Source organism: Chlamydotis macqueenii, chromosome 2, assembly GCF_036417535.1.
Source record: "Chlamydotis macqueenii isolate bChlMac1 chromosome 2, bChlMac1.mat, whole genome shotgun sequence".
Lineage (NCBI taxonomy): Eukaryota > Metazoa > Chordata > Aves > Otidiformes > Otididae > Chlamydotis > Chlamydotis macqueenii.
Window position 1 is genome coordinate 103,880,047 of NC_141557.1, and position 23,880 is coordinate 103,903,926.

At 39.5% G+C, this 23,880-nt stretch overlaps 1 protein-coding gene across 1 annotated transcript in view; it reads right to left on the reverse strand.

Annotated features, from left to right (window-relative positions):
* The window catches only part of DOK6 (docking protein 6), a 262,700-nt gene that overhangs the window by 108,432 nt on the left and 130,388 nt on the right, over window positions 1-23,880 (reverse strand). The window contains exon 3 of the mRNA XM_086742170.1: window positions 18,916-19,030. Coding sequence (XP_086598296.1) covers window positions 18,916-19,030 — 115 coding nt within the window. The remainder of the gene's footprint in view (window positions 1-18,915; window positions 19,031-23,880) is intronic.

Sequence of the window (23,880 nt, forward strand, 5' to 3'; positions counted from 1 at the left end):
AAGGTAAATAATAAACACTTCAGCATAAGAAGGACAGCCTTGGCTGCAGCGACCATGACATGGTGGAGTTCAAGATCCACGGGGCAGCAAGGAAAATACACGGCAAGCTCTCTGCCCTAGACTTCAGGAAGGCGGACTTCGGCCTCTTCAGGGACCTGATGGGCCAAGTGCCATGGGAGGCGGCCCTGGAGGGAAGAGGGGCCCAGGAAAGTTGGTCCATATTCAAGGAGCACCTCCTCCAAGCTCAGCAGAAGTGCATCCCGATGAAAAACAAGTCGGGCAAAAAGGCCAGGAGGCCTGCGTGGATGAGCAAGGAGCTCCTGGACCAACTGAAAGTGAAAAAGGAAGCCTATAGAGGGTGGAAGTGGGGACAGGTAGCCTGGGAGGACTACAAAGCGGCTGCGCGAGTGGCCAGGGATAAGGTAAGGAAGGCCAAAGCCCTGGCAGAACTGAATCTGGCCAGGGATATAAAATGTAACAGGAAGAGCTTTTATAGGTACGTGGGGGACAAAAGAAAGTCCAGGGTAAATGTAGGCCCCCTCCAGAAGGGAACTGGTGTCCTGGTTATCCAGGACATGGAGAAGGCTGAGGTTCTCAATGACTTTTTTGCCTCAGTGTTCACCGACAAGAGTTCCTGTCCCACCGCCCAAGCTGTAGAAGGTGCAAGCAGGGACTGCGAGAATGAAGAACTGCCCATTGTACTCGAAGAGCAGGTTCGGGATCATCTGAGGAACCTGAAGGTGCACAAGTCCATGGGACCTGATGAGATCCATCCGCGGGTCCTGAGGGAACTGGCGGATGAAGTTGCCAAGCCACTGGCCATCATATTTGAGAAGTCGTGGCGGTCTGGTGAGGTCCCCGATGACTGGAAGAGGGGGAACATAACCCCAGTTTTAAAAAGAGGAACAAGGAGGACCTGGGCAACTACAGGCCGGTCAGCCTCACCTCTGTGCCTGGCAAGGTCATGGAGCAGATTCTCCTGGAAACCATGCTAAGGCACATGGAGAGCAAGGAGGTGGTTGGTGACAGCCAACATGGCTTCACCAAGGGCAGATCGTGCCTGACCAATTTGGTGGCCTTCTATGACGGGGTGACGGCATCGGTGGACAAGGGACGAGCAACTGACATAATCTACCTGGACTTGTGCAAAGCTTTTGACACTGTCCCGCATGACATCCTTCTCTCTAAACTAGAGAGACATGGGTTTGATGGACGGACCACTCGGTGTATAAGGAGTTGGCTGGATGGCCGCACTCAGAAAGTGGTGGTCAACGGCTCGATGTCCAGGTGGAGACCGGTCACGAGTGGCGTCCCTCAGGGGTCCGTGCTGGGCCCGGCCCTGTTCAACATCTTTGTCGGCGACATGGACAGTGGGATAGAGTGCACCCTCAGCAAGTTCGCCGGCGACACCAAGTTGTGTGGTGCCGTCGACACGCTGGAAGGGAGGGATGCCATCCAGAGGGACCTTGACAGGCTGGAGAGGTGGGCCTGTGCCAACCTCATGAAGTTCAACCAGGCCAAGTGCAAGGTCCTGCACCTGGGTCATGGCAATCCCAGGCACAAATACAGGCTGGGCGGGGAATGGATTGAGAGCAGCCCTGAGGAGAAGGACTTGGGAGTGCTGGTGGATGAGAAGCTTAACATGAGCAGGCAATGCGCCCTTGCGGCCCAGAAGGCCGCCCGCATCCTGGGCTGCATCAAAAGAAGCGTGGCCAGCAGGTCGAGGGAGGTGATTCTCCCCCTCTACTCTGCCCTGGTGAGACCCCACCTGGAGTACTGTGTCCAGTTCTGGAGCCCCCAGCACAAGAAGGACACGGACCAGTTGGAGAAGGTCCAGAGGAGGGCCACGAAGATGATAAAAGGGCTGGAGAACCTCTCTTACGAGGACAGGCTGAGAGAGTTGGGGCTGTTCAGCCTGCAGAAGAGGAGGCTCCGGGGAGACCTGATAGCGGTCTTCCAGTACCTCAAGGGGGCCTACAAGAAAGATGGAGATAGGCTGTTTAGTAGGGCCTGTTGCGATAGGACGAGAGGTAATGGTTTTAAAATAGAGGGGGGTAGATTTAGATTAGAAATTAGGAAAAAATTTTTTACGATGCGGGTTATAACACTGGAACAGGTTGCTCAGAAAGGTGGTGGAGGCCCCATCTCTGGAAGCGTTCAAGGCCAGGCTGGATGAGGCTCTGAGCAACCTGACCTAGTCAGGGATGTCCCTGCTCCTTGCAGGGGGGTTGGACTAGATGACCTTTGAAGGTCCCTTCCAACCCTAACCATTCTATGATTCTATGATTCTAAAGTTTAGGCTAACATGCTTGCACATTAAGTAAACCTTCCATGGTAAGATTGTTGATGTTTAGAATATAAAGCAGAAGATACACAGTAAGACATTTTGTGATTCTTATTGGACTAATGTTTATAGGCACATACCTAACACGGACCTGTCTTTCCTAGATAGGTCAGCTTAATTATCTAGAGACTTGTCCATTAGCACATTCAAATGTTCTTTCATTTTACATTTATTATCCATATTCATTTTATATACCCACAACAAATTCTCTAATTTGATTATTTCAATTTCTAGATGCAGTCAAAATCATCTGTAACACAACCTAGGCAGAAAAATCAGCTGTAGTATTGATTTACTATTTTGTTTATGGAAAATAATCTTCAGTAACAGGATTGATTTATTTTTTTTTCCCCTTGAAATTGAAACTAAATGCTAAGCTGCTGAGAGGCTGGTCAATGAAGAATTTTCTGAAGAAATAGGCAAATTCATGTTGTCACTGAGCAAGAACCATTTCGAAATGGAGCCAACTGTTTTCTAACAGCAGTCCAAAGAGCTGTCTTTGGGGGACACTTTACAAAGTACTTCTGATCTGTTGAAACAGTGATAATATACATTAGTGAGCCATTGTTCTTATTTGGAATATGATTAAATGATCACCTTACTGACAGAATTTTCCACTTCATTAATTCTAAGTTTGCTTAATTTTTCTGTTAGTCAATTGTTGTAGTTTAGCCCTGCTTGGGACTAAGCCCTACGTAGTCACTCACTCACTCTTCTCTCAGCTGGGCTGAGCTGGACCCAGACAGCCACCTGGATCTACCCCTCTCTGCCTGCCTTTTTTTTTTTTTCCTTTTTTTTTCCTCCTCTTCTTAAATAAGTTGTCACAGAATGGTTATCACCGTTGCCAATTGGCTCAGACCTGGCCAGTTGCCAGACCACCCTGGAGCTGTCTGTCTTCACAGAACAAAGGGGAAAATTCTAGCAGCTTCCTGCAGAAACCGCAACTGTAACCTGTCCCTCCCTACACAACCCAACACACCAATAGGCTTACTTTTTTCTCCTAAATTTAGGATTATTTTTAATTACGTCTAGTTTAGAAACAAATAATGCTTCATAACAGACCAGTTTTTATGATTTCTTCAATAGAAAATAACAATATCATGTTTGCATTTTAACTTTGGAACTACATAGATTTCTAAGGGAAGGCTTGGTTTTAAAAACAAACAAGGAATTTGAGATTAGTTTTTCAACTTTACCTTACATGATCATAAACATGCAGGCTAATCACTCCTTAATGCTACCCAGTAAAGTGATAGTCTTGTGAGAGTTGCTAGTAACTATGCTGCTGCAGGTTTAAAAAAAAATCATTGTAAAATGAAGGAGGCAGAAAATTAATATATTTGCCATCATTAACACCTTACTTGCCTTATTTGCACATTAATACACTGTTTTATAAGTTTCAAAACCAATTAAAATTGACAAACAGATTTCACTGTGACTGTCTAAAAACTCAAATGAAACTTGCAGTCAATAGATTCCCTCTATTTGTTTTCCATTGATTAACTTCAGTTTTAACCTCAGATTAACTTGCAAGGCATATGTAGTAGCAGTTGGAAGTAGTTGGAATTGCTTAAAACAAAACTTTAAAAGCACCTTTAGGAGAGAAACTGGAAAAAAAGAAAGCTTTTTAGAGCGAAAAGGTTAATCTCTCTGTACAGGTTATGAAAACATTGTATGAATGTACCTGAACTGCAGTTACAGGAAATATGTTCACATTTCCTGTTTCAGTGCAATCTGCATGTAGAAAAGACCAAATTACAATTAATGTCATATTGATTTGAAGAAGAGTGGCATACTTCGCGCCACTTTTTAAAACCACGCTACTTAAAAACTACATTAAGAGAAGTATTGGTTGTTACTGATAAACCTTTTTCTTTTATTAAACTTCTTTTGACGTCTGAAGCACAATTTGCTTCTTGGGCTTAGATTGAATTTCCTTATTTGAAATAAATAAAAAAGAAAATATTTAGTGTAAGATCTCCAGAGAATTTAATGCTGAACATCCCAAACTGACAGAGGAACTACTCACACAGTAAAATTAATTCAGGAAGATGTTCTTATTTATTTAGCAGGGAAATAGCTGAGTTCTCTCTTTGAGACACTTAATGCTGACTTGCTTGGAACTTCATCCCAGGATCATCAATTACTGTAAACAAGGGAATCTCAGTTGTCTGGTAATTATTTAGAAACTGGAATATCTACTAATTGCTACATTTGTGATTCATTTTCATATCTACCTGAAATCTGGGAATCTTGGCCATTATATGAAAGAAATTGTAGGCTGTTTGTAACTGGAATTCTATTTTTGGGGATTAATGAACTATTCTAGTTAAATCTCAAAAAATAGAGGCTAGTCTCAATAATGCTAGACTACTCTCAGAAAATGTAGTCTTGATAAGACTACTGTTAAAACCAATGCACAGCTACTGTGAAGGTATTGATTATTTTAAAAGACAAATGTGGTACTGTATAAAATTCACTAAATCTCTTACCTGGATACTTCTCCTGGTAAGAGATTGTTTTGTGTGCTGCTCTCAGAGGTTATGAGGCCATAATTACTTACTGGAAAGCGTCTTGTGTTTTTCTGAAGGGAGAACATTTTCTACTTTTATTTGGAGGGCGTAAAAATTATAGATACGGTAGTCTTTTCAAATACACAGAAAAAGTGAAAAATTTGAATTATTGAAATTTCAGATTATTTCTACCTAAAATTTATTTACTTTTGTTCTTAAAGTTAAGTCATAGTTCAATATGTTTTCCCATGAAATATTTTCAAAAAGATTAAAAAAACCTGAATGGGCAGTGGCAATGCATTAAGTAACTTTGGTCTACAGGTATGGAAGTTGGGTCAACTCCAGAAAATCTCATCAGGGCATGTAGTCAAAAGTCACATCAAACTTTGTCTTTGTTTATCACTGTATACCTGTAGTAGTCCCATACATGGTTCAGTCTTAAGAACTTTAGTTTTCACTTCTAGCCAGCACTGAAATGGAAGTGTATGTGCTTTAGCAATCACCCTGACTGCAGTTGCTGTTCTGACTGTTCAACAGCCCACTGGGCTGGGTTAATGCTGATAGCAACATTCATATTGGCAGTGGACTTCTAGCAACATCTCAAAATATTCTGAAGATAGATGGACAGTGCACAAATTTCTCAAAAATTTTCATGCCTAGACTGTACTTGAAGTAGAATATCCCATGCTGAACACATGGTATATTAGTAGCTACATTACTAGCACATAAACCTTCCTGTGCTCATTTACATATGCTATTCTTCTCAGCTTGCTTTCATTCAGTAACAAAAGTGTTTCAGAAGGCTTGAAACATTTAACCTGCTAACAGTTCCATATATCTTACACACAGTAAGTAGTCAAATGTAATGCAAGCTGAATAGTGACAGAGAATGAAAAATAGTTTGAGTGTTTCAGATTCAGAACAGTAAATTATCATGTTATTCATTGAATTCTCCCTAGATTCAGCCAGCTACATATCATCTGTCAATAAACCAAATTCAATCTATAAATTAATGTCATGATTTTTGTGCTGTCACGAAATGTATGCTTTTCTCAGGAGAGGTCAGGAACTGCAGAAGTCACGTAATTTTACAGGCAGACACACATTCACAAATCCCAGGAGATCTGACCTACATTCCACGTAGATGAGCAGAAGCCTTTTTATTTCAGCAGGTACCTGGATTTCACTTCAGTGTTAGCAAACTTGTGGAAAGCAGATGGGGTATTACACCAGTCCCAAAGGGAAAGGAAGTAGAAATATGCCCAAACACAATAGATATGAATTAAGTAATTGTATCTTCTATTATTTTTACAGAAAGTTTTAAAGTGGGATAAAATAATGGAAAAAAGGAAACAATCTAGAAGTCGACCACCTATGTACTTCTCTGTTGTCCTATTAGTACTGACTCAGTAACATTCCAGTACTTTCCAGAAGATCAGACTGAAAGGTTTAGGAGTTTGAGTGAGGGACAATCAAAGTAAACACATGTGCTTAAGAACCAAGAGCCTTAACACTACTAGTCCCAATAACAAAAAAAACAACAACAACAACAAAAAAAAACCTGTTAGAAGAGATACAACATAAGTGATAAAGAGTTACATAGAATTATCTTAAACTTGCTTATTTGATAATGGTTCCTTCATGCATCAATATTTCTTTATATATGTATTGGATTGACATGGCAAGGTTTTGGTAGTGAGCAGAGATGGTTTCTGTGAGAAAACAGCAGAAGCTATGAACACCTATGTTGAACAGTCAGTTCCAGCCAGCTCCTAGATGGACCTGCTGCTGGCCAAAACTCTGCCCATCAGCAATGTTACTAGTGCCTCTGTGAAAACACATTTAAGATAGAATAACAATGCTGCACAGCAGTGTGTGACAGAGAGGAGTGAGGAAAAAATGTGAGACAAACAGCTTTGCAGACACCAAGGTGAAAGAAGAAGGAAGAGGAGGAGGTGCTCCGGGAGCTGGAGAAGACTTCCCAGCAGCTCTTGGAGAAGACCACAGTGACACAGGTTGTCCCCCCATGGCCCATAGAGGACCATGATGGAGCAGATATCCACCCCGCAGCCCATGGAAGACCCCACTCCACAGCAGGTGGACATGCCCTGAAGGAAGCTGCAGCCTGTGGAGAGGAGCCCATGCAGGAGTAGCTTTTCTGGTAAGACCTGTGACCCCATGGAGGACTCACACTGAGCAGTCTGTTCCTGAAGGATTGCACCCCATGGAAAGGACCTGTGTTGGAGCAGTTCTTGAAGACCTGCAGCCCATGGGAATGACCCAGGTTGGAGAAGTTCACGAAGGACTGTATAGAGCAGGAGAGACCCTATGCTGAAGCAAAGGATGAGCATGAGGAAAAAGGAGTGGCAGAGACAAAATGTTATGAACTGACCGCAACCCTCATTCCCCATCCCCCTTAGCTGCTCAGGGGAAGAGCTGGGAGTGAAGTTGAGCCTAGGAAGAACAAGGATAAGAGTAAGTAACAGGTAAGAGGAAGGTGTTTTCAGTTTTGTTTTTATTTCTTACTACTCTACTCTATTATTAGTTATCTCAAGTCAAGTCTGTTTTGCCTGTTTCAGTAATTTATCGCCCTGTCCTCATCTTGACCCAGGAGCTTTTTATCATATCTTCTCCCTCTGTCCTGCTAAGGAGGAGAAGAGAGCTTGGTGGGCACCTGGCAGCCAGCCAAGGTCAACTCACTACAGCGTAACTACATGTTCTCTGTGTTCTAGATATGAATGTTGGAAACAGAGGTAGTGCAGATTTCTTTTATCTACCAGTACAGTCTGAATATTGTCATTGAACATGCCCTGCCCCCTTGCAGGTCTAGCATCATGTTTACCCCTAAGAGCAGGTGATCATGTTTCTATTTGGACTCTACCACAAACCAGATGAGAAACACTGGAAATTTGCAGAAGCAGGATGCCTTCTAAACATAAAGCTACATTGTTTACAGACTACAGCTGGCTTGCAGCCAAGACTGGTTGTATCTAGGCATCAAGATACAACAAAAAAAAAATAAATTCTTGATTGACTCATCAGGCAATGAAAAAAATACAACCCTCTGCAGATGACACACCTTAACATGGTGCACAGTTTTAAGGGATAAGTCTCAAGACAGGGATGATTTGCTCCAAAGTGTGTTTTTCCTAGAACTGGTTGTGACATTTATGATTAACTGCAAATTCATCAAGATCTAAATGCACTGTCAGAAATCTATCCATCTCTCTGCTGCTGAGGAATCCACGACTTAAGTGTCAAGGGCAGTTGTATCATGTTGATGAGGGGGCAGAAGCCTAAAAGCCTGGCAAAGAACAGCTACACTACAATAATCAGGCTCTGGAGTCACTCATGAACTTCCAAGGAAAGCATCTTGTTTGAATTTCCATCTTACAAGAATATTTTTAAAATACTATCTTTAGAACACAGGAAGTAGTAAATTTGAAGCCATACAAAGGCATACTATTACAGTTTGTAGTGCTAGGTGCTATAAAGTATAAGCCTAGAAAAAAAATGGAATCAATTTCTCCTGGGTTTACAAAAAACTTCTTAAAATGCTAAGTCTCATTCACTTCTCATACATAGTACCTACCGCGGCAGAAGCCCCTATAACAAATTATTCAATTAAAGACTAGCACATGCATAATGCTGCATTGGACAGGTTAACCAAAATGGAAAAGACAGGCTTTTGTTCTAGTTTCAATTATATACTGATATACCATTCTCTTTTCAAGTTTAGTACTCCTGATTTTCATTTCTTTTAATTATGTTCAAAAAAACCTAAACAGAAAAGACATAATCTACCAGGAATTATATACATATATACAATAATATATGTATACATCTATAAATAGACGTGCTTATACTTCCTTAGGACAGAGAGGCTTCTCAAGATTACTTCCAGCCTTATTTTCTATCATAGATATAAATGGAAAATGATTTTTTTCTTCACTTCTTTTTTTTCATGCTAAAACTTACACGACAGTGTTCTGTACTTTTTTGATAATGAAATTTGATTGGTTACAGTTGGCTAAATGCCAATCAGATCATCATTTCAAATGCATTGGTTATTAAGAATTTACTTCCACGATCACCATAATAAAATCAAAGTAATGTACCTAAGAACCAGAACAGCATGTGGAAAAAACAACCTTAAGTATAATGATAAGGTTACAAAGTCTTTAAAAATTCCCAAAGCCTTTTATATTGTGATCAGTAAGTAAGAAATTACTTTGCTTAGTGTACAATGACAAATACTAATCATGATCTGTTTTGCAAACACCAGACTACTTATTAACATGGATATTTAAAAGGTACTTTTAAAACTAAAACACTAAATTTGCTTGCAGACTTTATCCTTTTTGAGCTCAACGTGTTCTTTCATAACAAGATTCCTGCATGTATTAAAAAACAATCCTGGAGAAGTTTTAGTTTCTGCGTTATATAAAATATGTGGCAATTTGAATGAGCAGGTTTATTTCAGGAGGAAGAAGTCATGGATTTAATCCTGCTTCAGAATATAGTTAATCTATTCTCAGGTAGTGTAGAAAGCCAACTGTGCAATTTGTCTCATGAATGCCAAGTTATGTCCACAGAATACAAGCATCTAGCTAGATCAGAAATAAGGGGATGAAAAGGAATAAAGAGGATTTTTTCTTTATTTTGCATATTTTTTAATATTTCATGTTTCTTACTGGTAATAGTAGTTGCTCTGTACTACTACCTCACACATGGATATTTTAATGAAAGTAGATTCTGTATTCATACATATATCTATAGTAGATGTTTAATATGGAGAGAAGTCCTCTGTCTGAGATTCTTTTCCAGGCTTTGTCACATTCATCTGCCGTTCAGTTAATAAAGCTGCATTTCCATTTCCTCTTCTGCAAATTGCTAATAAGAACTCAAAATATGAGGTAATTTTATGCATAAAACTCATTAAGATTCTCAGATGGTTTTCAGTAATACTTTTATTATTGTGCGTGAATGCCTTTTGGCAGTGTAGAACAGACCAGTATTTTTAAGTGCAAGGTGTAGGACATTGTAGGATACAGAGCATAAAAGCATGTTAAATTATGTACTACATTATTTCCTTACCTTCTTAATAAAATATGTTTACATGATAAGAAGTAGATTTGGACTTTAAAGCTTATAATATGATGCAAAACTATTTTAAATGTCATTGAAATTCATTTATGCCATGAATGATACAAAGGATAAACCAGTATCTCCATATCTTTCTTTCATAGGACTAGCAGTTATTTATGACACAGTACATTTATCAAATCCACTAAAAATCTCAAAATGAGATTTTTTATATAGATACACAAAGTATTAATCATTTTAGATTTCAGTATAAGGTAAAGAGTTAGAAGCTAAGAAAACTTTTTTTTTCCTTTAAAGCCAAATGTTAGATCATGGTTTTAGATAGCTTTTTATGGTCTCATACCATCACACAAATATAGATTTTGTTCTGGTAAAAGATGGAGGCTGCAGATATGGCAAGGTTCATCAGATGAACCCCAGTAAAAAAAAAAAACAACAAAACAAGAAGTAAGCAATTACAAAACTTTCTATTAAAGTCCAACAAACAATTCCATACCTCTGAATACCAAAGTCCTGGATGGACTTCATCATCACTAAGCTATCTCCACTCTGTGCTTACTGGGAAAGGTAACTGTATATTGAACTTACAGGGCAGAGGTTTTGCGATTCACATATTTCTCCTAGTCTCTTTAAAATGAAAATTCAGCTGACCTTGCACCATCTACCAGATGAAATTGAAATCTGCTTACTTTCTTCTGTTTATCTTCAAAAGTTGCTCAGCTTCTGCAGGAAGGTAAATTTTGTTCTGCGCTTTTGCTCCTGAGGAGTACTATACACACTCTAAAATGAATGATTCACTATTATCTTAGCTATCTTCTTTGACTTTTGTTCCTATGGGAACAGTTTATATTTCATACAAATTTCAATCTCTTTGAGTAAATCTGTGACAAGGAAAGCACTTACTGTGTCTACACTTCAATATATTTGTCCAGGAAGAAACAATAATACAGAACTTCTCTACTTATCTAGATTCACTATGTTAAAAATTAGTAAAGACTGTCTAGACAAGTTTACGGTATGTGAACAGTAAGGGCAACGTAATGCTTATCACATCTGCAATATACATAACTATGTAATGAAACTTTAGTGAAAGAAAGAAAAAAATTCAGCCTCCAAAAAAACTTCAGCCTTCAAACCCTTAAATTCAGGTTTCCTGAGTTGCAGTCCCAGACCAAATTCACCCTTTCCAATTTCTGCATTTAGAAATCTTACAGCTCTCCTACTCATTTTGTCAGAGACTCTGTGCATGCTCCTGCTAGGCTGGAAGTTACCCTTGTTTCCGAACTGTTCTCCATGTGACCTACAAACTGAGAATGCAGCAGTGTTCTCAGCTCAGGGACCTGCCTGGGAGAAGTGCTGAAGCGATGATGACCATTTTGTTTGTCCACAGTTTTCAAATTTAGCAGCTGGCAATTCTACTAAAAAAAACCATATGAGTTTGTCTTTTCAAAATATTTTCTTTAAAATGCTAATTAATTTTAGAACTAAGTTTGCACTTTGCATGCAATTAATAACCTAAAAGTGGCTGAAAATGATGAAAGGTGTAGCACTTGTTCCATCAACAGCTATGTCCTGAAGATGGGGTAATACTTTCTGCATTCCTTCCATTTGCTAGTTATACGTATTACCAATGTGTGTTAGAAAATTGTAACAACGTAGTTTAGACAGATAACCACAGAAAAATGAGGACCAACACAAAAGCAATTAACTATGAGAAATGAGAGCAAAAATCCAAATATTTAGAATCATAGAATCATAGAATAGTTTGGGTTGGAAGGGACCTTCAAAGGTCATCTAATCCACTCCCCCCACCCCTGCAAGGAGCAGGGACATCCGCGACTAGATCAGGTTGCTCAGAGCCCCATCTAACCTGGCCTTGAATGTTTCCAGGGACGAGGCATCCACCACCTCTCCGGGCAACCTGTTCCACTGTTTCACTACCCTTATCACAAAAAAATTTCTGATTTATAAATGCTAAAGCCAGAACAAATACGCATATTTTTAGGTAAACATGAAAAAAACCACCAGGAAATAAAACTTATTATTAATGAACTGAACATGACATTATTACTGTCCAGAACAAAAGAATATATTTCCTAAATATTAATCTTAGAATATAATATTTATGACTGTGACTCAGACAGAACTTTGCTCTGAAAGTGGACAGTGTTTCAAATATTATGACCAAAAAGGGAGAATGTAAGAATTCAAAGCAACATATTCAACTTCACGTGATGCCTGTCTTTTCACTCTTTTCTTGGATCTCAAAATATTGTGACACGTGTGGAAGTGAGAATATGCATCTCTAATAAACCATATGCTTTACAGAGGAGTAAGGCAGGCACCTTCAGCATATAAAAAAATAATCCAAACCAAAAAGTAGAACAGACAGGATCATAAATTTTCATATAACAATCCCTGACACTTTAAAAGAGAAATATACCACCTTTCAGAATATTTTAACTATATGGGATTATTTTTCTGCATGCAAAAGGGGAGCTTTGCTTGTATTCCATTTCCAGTACCAATACTGTATTTGGGAAGCTGTTCCTCACTTCCACCACCTCCATGATCCTGAAGCTTCAAACTCACAAAACTAACAGTGAAAATGGAAACTTTAATTTAGTTCTTTTTAAAGCTTACGTAGCCATTTGTATTGTTTGTAATAACAGCCGATACGATCACTGATGCTTCATCTCAAAGCCTCAGTGTTTCACTGTAATTTTAATCCAAAACCTCCAGGCTTCTTAGCTATCAAAGGATATAGTGATATGAATTACACACTGACATCTGTCAAATTTTTCAAGTACAAAATATTTTTGTCTGTAAAAACTATCAAGGAGAAAAAGCCTAGCTCATAATCAGTAGTAATTTGGCAATAGCCCAAAAGCATTTTCAGTACAAAAATGAACTGAATTTATGCCTTTTTAAAGGATAGCAGCAATGTAATTTTTTAAAAAACAAAAGAAAGCAACACCAGCAAATGGTGAAAACAAGTTTAAAAGGAAAAATACGTGCAGAACTAAAAAAAAAACCACATTACTGAACATATTGCCACTTGACACCAAGAGTCTTTCATCTTCAATAAAGTAAAACTTTTTTTTTTTTCAGAGTTATGACAAGGCTTACTTATCACAATTTACACTCAGAAAAAGTTGAAAGTGTAAGAATAAAGAACAAAAATATTGTTTATTTTATGGATATATAAAAGAGTTTTATCAAAGTAACCATCAGAGCAACAAACTATTCAAGCAATTTAAATGGTGGCTTGAGCCAAAACAACCACACAGATATTACTATCAGTGAAGCTATATTAATATAGTGTAATGATAGACAAACTCCTAAAACAGAACTGCCAAATAAAGTGGCTGACTCACTTTTTGCAATACCCTGATTCTATTTTTCCCAAGACCTGAATAGTGGAAGTTTTAAGGAAATGTCAAAGTATAACCTCTTAAAAAAAATGAAGATGTTTCTTGATGCAATAATTCTAGAACTTCAGTTCTTGAACACCTAGAAAGAAATAAACCCCTTCAATCCATCTACTTCTATACAGACTGCTAATATACATTATTCTGAAGAGAAGTCAGACAAATATCAGTATCTTAGGAGATGTCTGCATTTGTTTCACAGTTTCAGTTTTAAGATTTCTCAGTGATTCTGCCCCTTTTCTTTTTCTCATGTTACATCTCATTCTATATCAAATCACAGAAATAACATTTCAACTCTAATTTATTTCATCTCTCTTGTCTCTGAATCCGCATTATTTGCAACTCCTCCAATTTTCTTTTATCAGTAGATTTACAAGTTCATCAATTTTCCACACATTCTGTGGTATAAAAATTAAAAGAAATTTTACACAAACCTATGCTGATTGGTCTACTGAACATGAAAAAGCCAGGGACTTGTATCACTTAATACTTCCCTGGCATCACTAAAGGAAAAATCATGCTTCCATATGGTCTGTCACTGATCTACTGCAACCCAGCAACTTCATTCCTTGAAAGCTGGATATTATTCAGGCACAATCCTCATCATGCTAGCAACTTCCATAATAGCACCATACAATTCCAGCTTTAATCAATGTTCATGACTGCCAATTTCATTTTCTTGCTGGTCCTGCATATCCACCATTGCTCATTGCATCGTATCTACAACTTTAGAGAGAGTTTACAGAGCATTTCAGAACGTCTGTCTCAGTGTAGACACTTGGGTTACTGCCACATTATGGACATTAGGCTTGCAGGAAGACCTTCTCAATAGATACATGTGTTTGAGCATAGCTATATCTATAGAAAAACTGACATCACACTTACCTGAAAACAACACCAACAACCAGCACCACCAATAAACCCAAGAAAACCCATCCCAATATTTTTTTTTTTTAAAGATATTAGTGAAAGACAGCCCATCCAGAACTCAGACTTGCCCGTAGCTGCCTTGAAGACATTAAGGAAGCTGAGGGCCTAGAAGCTGGAGGAGCTTAGGAAGAATATGTAGGCTCCCAGCCAGCACACCCAGTGGGATGGTATCTCAGCTCTCAGGCTTTCTGGGGAGGACCAAAGTGTTCTATGTCTTTAGAGGCCTATTTTAAAACAGAATAGTATTTTACTATGCTTAATTCCATAATTAAGAAATCTAAGCAAAAGAAAAAACATACTACTTTTCATTACATGGACTTTTAGGCTGCACAGAGAAAAAGATATTGGTTCATACTTAAATCAAAATGATATGGTTATTTTAAAACATTTCCTGGTACAACTCTGACAAAAACCTTACCTCACATTGTTCAGTCCCCATATAAAGCCAACTCAGCTTTGAGCATTAGTTCCTCCTCCTTTCCAATAAATTATTGACTCTGTGCTCAACAGACCTTTTGCAATGGGTTCAGTGTTACTGTCTTTCCATGTGCTTCTGGAGGTCAAGATGATAGGAAACAAAGTATCTGCCCCTGTATATTTAGAGACTCCATGCTGGAAGGATGTTCATACTATGAAACTTTTGAATCCTAAATAATTCAAGAAAGTCAAGCAGCTATGATTCTAGAAAAGATTTTTGACTGAGTCAAAATGACTTGAGTGGTTCTTTCCCACTGAAGCTATGAGAAAGAAGAGGTATTAGTAAAGGTATTATTGTGTTAACCAAAGAACTGGCCTGATTTGCCAAAATAAACTCCATTGTGTGTACACCACTATATACCATGAGGCTGTTAAAAGTCTAGGCATTATCCCATAGAAACCACTGCCACTATACATATTTTTCAAGATCTGAGGAGAAGAAGAAAATATTTTAAATAACAAGCAGGTCTCTAAATATTCCTCAGAAAAGTAAAGTACTTGGTACATTTCAGCAGCAGTGAAAATGGTAATAGTTCCTTGTGGGAAGATAGAAATCAGTTGTGGAAACAAGCTGTGAAAGAAATTTTTTTTTAGACCATATCTTCCTAGTTCAGAACACACAAAAGATTTGGAGTTACAGAGAGTCAGATTTTAATGAAACAAAACAGTATCTATCTCCTCTGATGGAGATGATGGAGTTTGTACTGTTTAAATAGACTGAAGCCATGGAGAAAGGCAAACTGATTGAAACTCCACTATACCCACAGCTAGGATTTGTAGTCTTTCAGAAACAGCAAGATAACCTAACACTTTAATAGCTCCATCTTCTGTGTATTCTCAGATCAGGTAGTTGTAGGGAGCAATAAGATCCTATGAAGTTGTTTCTTCTCCAGGCTGAACAGGCCTAGCTCTCAGTCTCTCTTCATATGTCACGGGCTCCTGACCCTGACCCTTGACGTTCCTCCACTGGGTTCACTCCTGTATGTTGATATTCTCATGCTAAGAGCACAAAACTGGACACAATACTTCAGATGTGGTCTTACAAGTGCTGAATAGAAGGCAAGGATGGCTTTCCTGTACCTGCTGTCAAGACTCTTACTAATGCAGTCCAGGATATGTTCAGCTTGTTGTTCACTAGGACCCCAGGGCCTTTTCTGCAGAGCTGCTTCCCAGACAGTTGGCCCCCAGCCTGCCTTGTTGCCTGGGATTACCCCAACCCCGAGGCAAGATCTTTCATTTGCTCTTGCTGAATTTCATAACATTTCTGTCAGCCCATTTCTCCAGCCTGTCCAGGTCCCTCTGATAGCAGCCTTGCCTTCCCAGTTTGGGTCACCCCAAAGTGGTGTCACCTTCAAACTTGCTGAGAGTACTCTCCATCTCATCATCCAGGTTGTCAATGAAGACATTGAACAGTATTGGTCCCAGTATTGATGCCCAAGGGACACACTACCAGTGGCCACAAGCCTGGCTTTGCACCATTAATCACAACTTTTTAAGCCCAGTCTATTTTCTGTCCACTTTATAGTGCCTTTATCCATCTCATGTCCCACCAATTTGGGGGCTATAGAGGTTGCTATGGGAGGCTGCCAAAGACCACCAAAATAAAGGTATACAACAGCCACTGTCTTTCCCTTGCCAGACACCTCATCATAGAAAGAATGATTTGCATATAGAAAATGTTTTAGCTACTCCCGTTCACCTTGTTGTCCTTCATGTGTTTGTATATGATTTGCTCTAACAATGTTCTCAGGAATTGAGGTGAGGCTGACTGCCCTATAGATATCTGGATCGTCCTTCTTGTCATTCTTGATGATGTGATTCCACAGACTTGTGCGTGAAATTCAAGTGATTTAAGTACAGCCTTGCTGTACTGTGGGTACCACTTCACTCCCATTGACTGCTAAGAGGCTCAAAGATATGGAAGGCCTGAGGACTAGCTTTGCGAGTGAAAGTCACGATATAAAAAAGGCATCAAGTACCTCAGCCTTTCTCATTCCCCTTGTCACTAAGTCCACTGCCTCACCAAGCAATGGGCCCACACTCGCTTAGCCTTCCTTTTACTGTTGATGTACTTTAAGAAACCTTTTCTGTCCTTCACCTCCTTGGCTAGTTTCAACTCCAGCTGAGCTGGAGCTTTCCTGGCTCTTTTCCTCTATACATGGACAATATTCTGTGTCTCTCCCAGATAGTCTGCCCCTGCTTCTGTGTGCTTCCCTTTTTGTGTTCAAGCTGAGTCAGAAGCTTCATGTTCATCCATACCGGTCTTCTGTACTGCTTGTTTTCTTAAGAATGGGAAGGACAGTTCTTGTCTTCAGAGGATGCTGTCTTCAAAGATTAGCTAGCTCTCCTGGGCCCCTTTGCCCTCCCAGGGCACAGGATCCTGCCAAGCACATCCCTGAACAGAGCATCTCCCTTCATCATATTTTTGGTCACCTATATTAAGAAATTATCTTCTATCTGTTCCAGAAATCCAGATTGTTTGTGTCCACCCATATTGGCCCTCTAGTACATGTTGTTGTGGTTAAATTCACCCAAGAGTACCAACACTTGGGATTGTGAGGCTTTTTCCACCTCTTTAAGAATGCTTCATCTGCCTTCACTTGTTAATTAAAAGGTCTATAGTAGACATCTACTACAATATCACCTGTGTTGGTCTGTCCTTTGATCTCTGTCCACAAGCTCTCCACTGGTTTGTCACTTCATCCAAGGCTCCATCCACTCAAAACACACCTTTGCATAAAGCATAGCCTTAAGGCAGGGTGTCTCATACTGGCATCTTGTCAGCACTGTAAAGTACTTGTGTCTTGTATACACAACTGGGTTCATGGTTAAGGAGTTGCATCATGTTTGTTATAGAAGAAAGGGATGAGTGGGCTAGATGTGCTGAACTTTCTTAGATTTGCCCCTTCTTTGGTGAAAGAATCCTGAATTTATGATTTGCTGTCACTCTTTTCAAATACACTTGCACCATAGTAATTCTAGGGAAGGAATAAGATCTTTTCATTAGAGAACAAGGGGAAAGTATGTGTAGGCAAATGGAAAAGTTTCCGTAGAACTGATTTCAGTGCTGTTTAAAGATAATTAAAATGTTTTTATTTTATTATTAATCACATTAAAAGTCTTTAATTAGAACTACTTATCTAAGAATCTGTTAAACCGATCCTAGAAAGCCAGAGATTTTCTATGTACGTGTTTTAAAATCTGAATTAACAAACAAACAAAACTGTCAATCTGTCTTTCGTGATGGGATGTACATATCAATGTTTGCAATACTTGAGCCAAAATCCACATAATTCATGACTTTACACACTTTTAATCTACCTCCTCCACGTTTCTCGAATTTTGTTTCACTGCATTTAACTTAGATTGTACACCATTCAATGTTTATATGATAATATTAAGATATAGTTTTAAAATGCAGTTTCAAATGTCCCTAAACAAATAGAAACTTTAGTATTAAAAAATTTCTTATTCTTTTCAAATCCATTTTTTTTTAAAGTGTACCCTACGACAGAGACATGTACAATTGCATTTTCAAACAACAAAACAGTGCACTTTAATGGTGCAGTGTTCTGTGTCTCACAAGTAACAACCTGTCATTAAATAACATGATGCCCCAGTCTGTTCTTGACTTAACTCATTCATTACACCATGTAGTTGTTCAAAATGCTTGACATCCAGTGTTACAATATCCTGAGGTTTTAGCTGGTATTTACTTCTTATTTGCAATGGCATGATAATTATTAGTTCAGTAAATGCCTATAGCAAAACTTGGTAAAAAAGGAATGTTTCACATGTTGACTTAATAACATCCCACAGGTATTTTTTACTCAGTTGTACAAGTTCAGCTGAAAATCTCCAGTCCAGACCATCTGCATGCAGTCAAAGACAAGTAAAGAAAGAGGTCTGTAACATCCTCAACATCTCCCAAAGTATATTAAAAAAACCTCACTGGAACCCCAAAAACCTAAACCGCAAACTCCAAAGTCCTTGTTTACAACAAATTCCTTTAAGCTAGGGATTTCTATCTGGCATTTTAAGTTAATTCATCTGAGCAACACTTTGATGTATAACTCGATTTCTTCAAGCTACAGATGCAGTACCAAGCGCTTACCTGACTCACACGCAAATGTCTTTGACGTCTCATCATGAAAGATAATTGCCACTGCATGCTTCTTTGTCTCTCGAGGCAATCTAGTTATGTTTTTGATATTGTGCAGCTCAGTTACCTTAAAATTAAGAAAAATATTTTGGGTCAGTGTATAAATAGTACAAATAAAAATATTAACCATAACTACTCAATTTTTACTATAATTGTTTTTTTCCCTTTAAGGCTATTTACATTTATAAGTTCTTTAATTGGCAAAACCAGATAAACAGGTAGAGTCTGAAGCTGCAAAACTTTCTATAAAATTTAATGTATCAACAAGTGAATAGTTATTACAATGGAAATATAGTTATTACAATGACATCAAGACAGCCTTGTGATTATTCTGTATCTTTCAATTTCTATATTCATACCACTGTGATCATTTTCAAAATCTGCATCAAATACATAACTTAATGTAGGGATAGCTGTTTTATTATTTAAGAGAAGTATCCTAATTATCATGTCATTTAGTATCACTATATTTGTAAGGATAGATCCTCATCTGTCTTTAAAGTACAACTGTTATGCTCATAAGAACTCACAATTTTATTTTATTTTCCAAATATTAGAAAAGTATATCAACAAAAAAGACTCTTGTAGCAAATACAAGGCATAAACAATTCAATTTATTTCCATTTGCCTATATTGAACTGCTTAACACTTCACATTATAAAGTCTTTTTCTCAGTTTATTTGAACTCTGTGCAGATTTTATCTGTTTATAGTTAGCTTTTCCAGGCAGGACATCTGCCTCAGGCAGAATTAATTTTTTAAAATTGTCATCTATATGACTTTGGCCATCTATGACTAGGAAAAAAAATGGACTCACTATGCGTGGGTATTTTTGTTTTGTTTTGTAATTCTTATGCTCCCTGAGTACAGCTCTAGCATTCCTTTTCATATGTTGGAAGGAATGTTTTTTAAGAGGCAGAGATTTTATATGGTGCTGTAAAAAAATGGAACATGTCAGGGCAAAGACACTGCAAAAAAGATTAAGAGTAGATGAGCAGTGAGAACCATCAAGAAGTCAGAGAAAGAAAGTGAGTATGGAATGTATAGGTGCTGATGACAAACATGATACCAGAACTGAAGACTGCTACAGAGTCTATCTGGACAGCCTTCAGCAAAAGTCACTCCAGTTTGACAATATCTTTGTTGTAACAGGTGGGACAAAATTGTATGCTGTATTCTAGATATGGTCTAACGAATGCTGAACAGAGTGGGATAATCACTCCCTACATTGACTGGCCATGATTCAGTTCATACAGCCCATGGAGCTGTTGGCCATCTTTTCTGGCTGAGGCATCAAGCCCCAGGGTCCTTCCCACAAGGCTGCTCCCAGCCTGTCCATCTCAAGCCTGTGCCATTGCAGGGGCTCCTCTGTCCCAGGCCAGCAGGCCAGCACTTGCCCTTAATCAGTTTCACAGGGTCCCTGTCAGCCCATTCCTCCAGCCCATTCAGGTCTCTGGAAGGTATCCTGACTGCCGAAAGTCTATCAACTGATCTCTCCCAACTTGCTATCTGCACAGTTGGTGAGAGCATGCTCCATTACCTCCTCCAGGTCCCTAATAACAATACTAACCAAGAGAGGTCCCAGTACATATCCTGGTAGTTCTACGCTTGCTACCTACCTCCAGGTAGAGTATGACCCATCAACCATGACTTTCTGGGTCTTACTAGCCGACCAGCTTTTCATCGTCTAGACACACACCCACCTAGATCATAACATCTCAACTTGGATATAGGAATATCATGGGAGACAATGTCAAAAGCCTTGCTAAAATCGAGTATCCGACATCATCCACTGCTCTCTCCTCATCCCAAATCATAGATGGCTATCAGATTAGTTGGGCATGAGATAAGTTACCCTTGATACATCCATGCTGCCTCTTCCCAATTACGATATTCTCTTTCACATGCCTGGAAATATGTTTTAAGAGGATTCATTCTGTGGTTCTTCCCATGGGCTGAAGGAAGCCTGCCAGACCTGTAATTTCTTAGGTTGAACTTTTGGCCTTTTTTTTGGACACAGGTGCAACATTTGCCTTACCATTGAGTTCTTAATCTCTTACAACTTTCATTTTAGTCACGCATTTTCAGGGATTTGCAAGAATCCTTTTATTTCTCTACTTTTGCTTTGGGTGAATGACATGGGCTGAACACCACAGATACCACTGTCCCATTAAAGGAATGATTAAAATCTCAGTTAATGTTCCTTGATCTAGTGATCATGTGAGAGTGCTCCTATGGCTTACCCAAAGCACCAATCTCAAAGAAATCCCATAAAAGGGGAAAGAAAGCATTAGTAGGCAGAGGAGAGAGCAGACTCTAGAATTCAAAACCTGAGGGAACAATACCAAATCCAGAAGTAATTTCTGAATTCTGAAGACCCAGAAGAGCCCAAAGTAGGCGACAAGGAAGATATGGATCTGCTAGTCTTGCTAAATAAGAAGAGGATATAAGAGAAAAAGATTTTTAAATATTTGGGACACAAAAAAGTTCAGGTTATTAAAGAGGATTTACAGATTTAAAGTAATTAAAAGATGCACAAAGCTTTCCTCTCCAAGGTTAAAAAAGATAAATGAAAGTGTAATATGAAAGGGAAAACAATAATAGGAAGAAAAAAACCCCAGTGATTCTAACACAAGCAAATGAAACAGAAAGTGATATTTTAACGAGTGTGTATATGTAACTGTGCTTACAATACAGAAAAAGCCCTTAATCTTGTTATGCTAAAAAGGGGAAATTCATCTTTCTAGAATAGCAGGAAAGGAAATAAAAGTGTTTTAATAGTGATAACAGGACATATTAAGCCTTCTTCCAGTCTGTCTCAGACAGCATAGATCTATTGTTTTCTTTAACACTTGCATGTTAACAGATTACTAAAGGATCCTGATACGTTGATAAGTTTGATAATAGATCCAAAAAACTTACATTGCTGGCATTAAAGCTACATAACTTTCACAGTAATTTTTGTTCAAATCATAACTACAGACAACTGAGGAGGCATATCTAGCCATCTATAAAGACGATTTTATGGGTTCTCTTGTTGATCAGTACATTAAACCTGTTTTATTTAATATATTGACAGAACAATAAGGGACTCTGGAGCACAGGCAGTTTTTTCATCAGTCCTCCTGGTCAAAAGGAAGAGGTTTGAAAGGGCCAGTCAAATTCAGAGAATCAACAAGTGTTTACAGAACTGGTGCCACACTCAGGGGTTTAGCTGTTTAGACTATGGGATTCGCTTTGAGAAATTTGGTCTAGTGGGGGCTGATGGGGTCATCTGTCAAGAGGAGCAGAAGAGCATCTTCAGTCATAGGCTTGCCAAGCTGGTGAAGATAGCTTCAAACTAATGCTGTCAAAAGGAGGGGAACCTCAATCCATCTCGCTCCTACCAGTTTGATGCCGGTGCCAGAAACAAGATGCCCAGAACCTAAGGAAGGATTATAGGTCAGCAGAAGAGCACCTGAAGTGCAGCACAAAGGAATTCCAGCCACTCCAGCCAGCAAATTGGATTCACTGGGGGCCCAATTTAAATGCCTTTATGTGAATGCATGTAGCATGGGGAATAAACAAGAGGAGTCAGACACGCGCATACCTGCAGGACTATGATCTTATTGGCATCACAAAGACGTGGTGGGATGACTTCTACGACTGAAGTGTTGGAATAGATGGATATAGGCTCTTTAGGAAGGACAGGTTGGGGGAGGAGGAGGGGATGTCACCGTCTATGTCAATGACCAGCTGGAGTGCATGGATCCCCACCTTGGAATGGATGAGGAGGGATGCATGGGTCAGGATTAAGGGGAGGGCAGAGAGAGATGACACTATAGTGTCTGCTACAGGCCACCTGACCAGGAAGATTGCATGGATGAGGCCCTCGATAGACAGATAGGAGCAGCCTCACAGTCACAAACCCCAGTCCTTGTGGGAGATTTCAATCACCCTGGTACCTGTTGGAAGGACAACATGGCAGGGTATAAGGAATTCAGGAGGTTCCTTGTATGTGTGGATGATAACTTCCTTCTGCAAGTGATACAGGAGGCAACAAGGAGAGGTGCTATGCTGGACCTTGCCCTCACCAACAAGGAGGGGCTGCTGGGGAATGTAAAGCTAAAGGGCAGCCTTGGCTGCAGTGATGATGAGATGGTGGATTTCAAGATATTGCACACAGCAAGCTCTCTACCCTAGACTTCAAGAGAGCAGATTTTGCCCTCTGCAGGGATCTGCTGTGCAGAGTACCATGAGATAAAGCCCTGGAGGAGAAAGGCGCCCGAGAAAGCTGGTTAATGTTCAAGGAGCACCTCCTCCAAGCTCAGGAATGATGCATCCCAACAAAGAGGAAGTTGGGCAAAAACGCCAGGAGATTGCACGGCTGAACAACCAACTGAAAAACAAAAAGGAAGCCTACAGAGGATGGAAGCAAGGACAGGTAGCCACAGAGGAATACAGAGAGATTGTCTGACTGGGCAGGGATCAGGAAAGGAAGGTTAAAGCCCTGACAGAATTAAATCTGGCCAGGGGCCTCAAGGGCAAAAAGAATAGCTTCTTTAGGTACGTTTGGTATAAAATGTAGACCAAGCAAAATGTGAGACCTGTTTGGAAGGAAACAGGAGACCTGGTTACCTGGGACGTGGAGAAGGCTGAGGCACTCAGTGACATTTTTGCCTCTTTCTTTATGGGCAAGGGGTTTAGCCACATTGCCCAAGTCACCGAAGACAAAAGCAGGGACTAGGAGAATAAGGAACTGCCCACTGTAGGAGAAGAGCAGGTTTGAGACCATCTAAGGAATCTGAAGGTGCACAAGTCAGTGAGACCTCATGAAATGCATCCATGGGTCCTGAGGGAACTGGCAGATGAAGTTGCCAAGCCACTATATGTCATATTTGAGAAGTCGTGGCAGTCTGGTGAGGTTCCCAAAAACAGG